Source organism: Mastomys coucha, unplaced genomic scaffold, assembly GCF_008632895.1.
Source record: "Mastomys coucha isolate ucsf_1 unplaced genomic scaffold, UCSF_Mcou_1 pScaffold18, whole genome shotgun sequence".
Lineage (NCBI taxonomy): Eukaryota > Metazoa > Chordata > Mammalia > Rodentia > Muridae > Mastomys > Mastomys coucha.
The window spans coordinates 10,404,736-10,410,565 of record NW_022196900.1 but is presented as its reverse complement, the minus strand read 5'-3'; the positions used below and the strand labels follow the sequence as shown (position 1 = coordinate 10,410,565).

The following is a 5,830-nucleotide window of genomic DNA, read 5'->3' as shown; positions in this document are numbered from 1 at the left end:
CATGCCTCTCAGAGCTCACTCTGTCCTGCAGTTCTGAAACCTACCAGCTGTTGTAAGGTTCTCCCGTCCCGGGTTTCTCGGCACCAGCTGTAGCCCCGCCAGCAAGAAGACACACGGACACACTAGGTTCCTTCTGCAGCAACCTTTATTTGTCTTCATCCATAGGGAAAAAGGGGTCGAGCCCAAAATCCACACTGCTTATATACACCACAGTGCAGCGTATCTGCCCACTGCGTGGCGTGTCTGCTCATGATTGGCTGTTTGCTCATTACCCTACGTAATGCCCCAGAATGGGCCGTGACATGGCGTCTTTTCACTCTACACACATGCGCAAACAGTTGTTTACTCGTCAGCGGAAGTAGGCGCCATCTTGCCATGGCGAATGCCTGTCCAGCTTCACGGCTCCCCACAACTAGATATTTTTCACGGCATCCTAAGAAACAATGAAATTAGAAACCTGTATGTCTTCTGACTCTCAGAATTAAAGTTAAAAAAAAAAAAAGAATAATAAAGCCAACAAGCAGTCAAAACACCTCCTGCTCTCTAATTAGAAAGACGTAAATCAGAAAGGACACATCCATGTCTCAAAATCCGATGAGCCAAGGGAAAATCTGCTGTAGCTCTACTGAGCAGAAACAGGACAATGGCTCCCAGTGAGTCCCAGTGATGCTGCTTCAGGGGAGGTATGGTGGCTCTCCTGTTCTTCAAGCTCTCAGTAGAGTTAGATAGCCAAAGGAGAAAGGTCTGTCTGGAAGGTGATCATCCTCGCTATTCTCACAGAAAGAGTCACAAGGTTCATAAGGGAAAGGTCAAGTTAGCTTGTCTGAAACAAAGTGTCTGTGACTTTGATACCATGTACATTGTTGTTCAGCTGCATCATCCTAGACAGTGTAGCAGAAAAACCCTTCTCTCTAAAGCCCTTCATCTTGTTATCCAGAAATGCCAAACAAAGGCATTCAGGTTTGTTCTGATGAGTAGAAAGATCTGTGGGTGCAGGTAGCAAAAAGCCCATGCCCAACTCTTCCCAGAAAGAATGGAAAATAAAAAAGTAGTCAAGGAGAAAGAGTTATTTTGTATTTTAAAAAAATTAAGTTTCAGAGACTGGTATAATTAATATTCAGCCACTTGAGAAGCTGGGGAAAGAATTATTTCGGCTCATGAAATGAAGCTAGCAATATCACAAGAACTGTTTCTTTAAGAAAATGTGACCAGGCAGTGGTGCTGCACACCTTTAATCCCAGCCCTTGGGAGGCAGAGGCAGGCGGATTTCAGAGTTCAAGGCCAGCCTGGTCTACAGAGTGAGTTCCAGGACAGCCAGGGCTACACAGAGAAACCCTGTCTGGAAAAACCAAAAAAAAAACAAACCAACCAAACAAACAAAAAAATGTGCAACATATTTTCAGGCACTGCCCTTCTACTGCTACATTAAAAATAAACTTAGTTCATGTAAGATAGTGGAAGCAGAGGATCAGGAGTTCAAGGCTAGCCTCAGCTCCATAGTGAGTTTGAAACCTGACTGAGCTGCATGAAATCCTGGTTTCAAAACCAACCAACCAAATAAACAAACGAAAAACCCTGAAAACTAACCCAACCAGCCAACTAGCAACAAGTGCTGTTATTCCATCCAGGCCATAAAACTAAAAGACATGCAGATGATGATCGAGACATTTAGTATTCCTTGTTGTCAAAACACATCTGTGAGTTTTATATCACATAGCAACTCTCAACTCAGTACAAGGTTAAATATTTGTAACATAAATATATGCATGCATGTAAGTATGTGTGTGGGGGGGAGGGAGAGGGAGGGAGAGGGAGAGAGAGAGAGAGAGAGAGAGAGGAGTCAGAGAGACAGAGACAGAGACAGAGAGACAGAGACAGAGACAGAGACAGAGACAGAGACAGAGACAGAGAGAGAAAGCCAAGGGTCTTACTGTGTGGCCACTCAGCCTAGCCTGGCACTTGCTATGTAGCTCATCTTGCCCCAAGTTTGTTCCTTCTGCCTCTACCTCTCAAATAGTAGGATTGCAGGTGTTCCATCCTGTGTTTGAATATAAGTGGAACAGTACTAAGCTTTCGTTGGCCCTATAGGGCAGAACACTGCTTTCATGTCCAAGGTCATTTTGGAAAAGGGCATTTTTGCACTCCTTCAATTAAAACTACAAGAGACAGAGACCCTAGGAGCACTCTTCCCTCTTTTCCCTTGTTCCTGCCTTGTCTCCCCAAGATGTTTTGATCGTTACTTTATAAAAGGAAGTGTAGCTTTCCAGGCACCAAGATAACTCTGCAGATAAGAGTGCTTGCCTTCAAGACTGATAATCTGTGTGGTCCCTGGGACCCTCATGGTGGAAGGAGAAAACTGACTCAAGCATTATGACCTCTGACCATGCAGCAAACAGACAGAAACAGCCACACACACAGCCACACAGTCACACACACAGCCACACACACAGACACACACAGGCACACACAGACACAAACACAGACACACACACAGACACACACACAGACACATACAGACATACCACATACACACACATACACAGCCACACACACAGCCACACACAGACACACACACAGTCACACACAGACCACACACACACACACACAACCACACACAGCCACATATGCCACATACAGACACACACATACACAGCCACACACAGCCACACACACAGCCACACACAGCCACACATACCACATACAGGCACAGACACACACAGACACACACAGATACACACACAGCCACGCACACAGCCACACACACACAGCCACACACAGACATGCCACACACACACACAGCCACACACAGACATGCCACGCACACACACACACAGACACACACAGACATGCCACACACACACACACACAGACACATACAGACATACCACACATACACATACACACACAGCCACACACACCACATACAGACACACACACACAGACACATATAGACATACCACACACACACACACACACACACACACACACACACACACACACACACACTAAATTTATGTCATTTTATGAAACTTTCCATTTCTTCATATTTACTCTCCTTTCAAGGATATTCTTTCTGGTTCTGACTGTAACCAATTCTCATGTTCCATTCTGTGTCCCTTTAAAAATCCCTTTACCAATGAAACTGTGAACCTGAAAAAGGGATTCTGTGCCCCTGGATACATCACCACCATAATAGATTACCTATTATTATCTAATTACTCCAAACCAAATTGGACAGGAGAGATAGACTTGGATCCATGTGTTACCTCTTTTAAAACTTCACAAATACTTCATGGGGGGTGTATAATGTTCATAGCACTAATGCTCAATTTATTCAAAACCACAAGACTACAGTTTAATAATAGTTGAGATGAATCTGTGGGATCAAATCTACTTAGAATTCCTAGTTTTGCTCTCCATTACTGATCAGAGCTTAACATGTCATTTAGCTCATTTGATCACTGTAACATATGACCAATGTTCCTGCTCCCTCCCCTCCCCCATCTCCTCCTTTCTTCCCTCACACTCTCCTTTTCTCCATTTCCTGCCACAGCCTTATCCACTGGAAATGGAGAGGGGTCTTGATGCCAACACTGCTGCTTGACATAGTTCCAGCAAAGCTCAACAGATTGCTACAACTTTTGGGTTTTGGTCTCTATGTGTTGCATTCTCGGGGACTGTCTGCATTATGATCCATTTTATGTCCTTTTCTGAAAAAAAATTATGTCTGAGTCTTTTTAGGAAAATTATAAAATTAACTTTATCTGGCCACTATTTGGAAGTCTCCCTTTTGTTCTGGAGATCTAAGAACAGAGAAGCACATAGCTAGATGAGGCCATCACTCCAGGAATCTTCTTGGGGTATCTTCCCCTGAGCTAACTCAAAGAGTATTAATTGGTGCAGGGTAAACAGAGACAATTGACAAACTCTGACTGGCCAGGAGAACAGATTATAGATTCAAGGTCTCTTTTTATTATAGGTCTCTCAGAATGTAATTTAAAGATAGGGGGTCATACAGGGTATACCCCTGGAGGAATAACACTCAGTAAGTTAAACAGACTAAAATAAACATTTCCTACTTCGTAGTGTAGATGATAAAACATATAGTGAAAGAGGTTAGGCATTGGTATTTGCTATTCATAGAAAGACTGGTTCAGATACTTTCTGTCTATGAAAGAAGGCTGCTATACATATAATAAATGTGTTTGCTTTGGAGGAAACATTCTTTAGATTCTTTACATTGGAGTCCTAGGGCTGATAATAAGAATAAATTCTGTTCCCTTCGTGTTTTCTAATTGTGATTGTTGCAACTCTAGACATGTAAAGAAAGACCAAACACAACCGGCACCACTTGGATAATCATTAGTCTATGTAAATAATGCAGGACCTGGTGGATGGCTAGTCAGAGCCACAGAAGTGACTCCCTCTCTCCTTCTGCTGATTCCTTATCTTTAAGACCCTGGGTGGGGGAGGGGGACACACACACCCGCCAGCACCAACCTCTCTCCACTTTTCAGTGCTACACTTTTTGTACTAAAGTCCTTGAAAGGCTTGAAGAGGGACTTTTTTTTTTTTTTTTTGGTTTTTCGAGACAGGATTTCTCTGTCTGTCCTGGAACTCACTCTGTAGACCAGGCTGGTCTCGAACTCAGAAATCCGCCTGCCTCTGCCTCCCAAGTGCTGGGATTAAAGGCGTGCGCCACCACCGCCCAGCTTGCCTTGGACTTTTAAGTCTTCAGCTTATTTTCCTTTCATCGCAGGGAGGAAGTGCCCCTCAACAGCTCGACAATGTTCCAGTTGATAGCCACACCTTCAAATGCTCTTGCAGATGAGCCTGTATCCATCCGAGCAACAGGCCTGCTTCCATCGCAGATCGTGACCATCCAGGCGACAGTGAAAGATGAGAAGGAGAATCTGTTCCAATCCAAAGCCTTCTACAAGGCTAACGAGGCTGGTGAGGTGGACCTGGAGCAGGCATCGGCTTTAGGGGGTGACTACGTAGGGGTCCACCCAATGGGCCTCTTTTCGTCTCTGAAACCCAAGAGGGCTTTCCAGAGGCTGATCAAGAAAGATGTGATGAACACCCCCCTTTCCATCAGTCTGGACCTGTACGACTCTGTTTACTTGCTAGAAACATTCAGGATTCCACCCAAGGCCAGCCAGACAGTGCAGCGCTGGTTTGTTGGCCCTGGGGTTAAGCGGGAGCAGATCCGAGAAGGTCGAGTTCGGGGAGCCCTTTTTCTCCCCGCAGGTGAGAATATCTTTGTTGATATAGAACATAGATTCTTAAAGTTTTTTTTTTTTTTCTATTTATGAGCTCTTTTTGCTATAGGAATTTTCTCATGACCTTGGGTATATAGGTGTATGAAATAGGTGTAGAGATCAGTTACTGATAATGTATAGAAAATACTTTTAAAATTGTTCTTTGGTATGCATATAATTGTACCATTTATTAAAGAAGAAAGCAAATTTGCAAACTGATAAGATGAATGGGCTTGCCCATTTTTCCAAATGGAATTAAGCTTTGGTTGAATACTTGAGGTTGCATGATATGGACAGGTATCTTCACTGCTTTTCAGGATTGGCTGAGATTTTGGTCTCATAATTGTCAATGCTAAGAATTCTGCTTTACATAAATATGTAGTACCAAATTGCACCAGTATGTTTAGGGCCATTTAAAAACCTGTTGAAAAATTCTACCCTTATCCTAAGTCAAATTTCACTTGATGAGAGTTTATGAAACTCAAGTCAGTAAGGCAAAGGGCACTTTTAAAAATCAGACACTCTGGCTGGGCCGTGGAGGGGCACGCCTTTAATCCCAGCACTTGGGA

The 5,830-nt window shown here is 43.6% G+C and overlaps 1 protein-coding gene across 1 annotated transcript in view; it reads left to right on the top strand.

Annotated features, from left to right (window-relative positions):
• Positions 1-5,830, top strand: part of Baat (bile acid-CoA:amino acid N-acyltransferase) — a 24,797-nt gene that overhangs the window by 16,514 nt on the left and 2,453 nt on the right. Inside the window, exon 3 of the mRNA XM_031376765.1 lies at positions 4,760-5,250. Within this exon, the coding sequence (XP_031232625.1) occupies positions 4,788-5,250 (463 nt within the window). The 5' untranslated portion in view covers positions 4,760-4,787. The remainder of the gene's footprint in view (positions 1-4,759; positions 5,251-5,830) is intronic.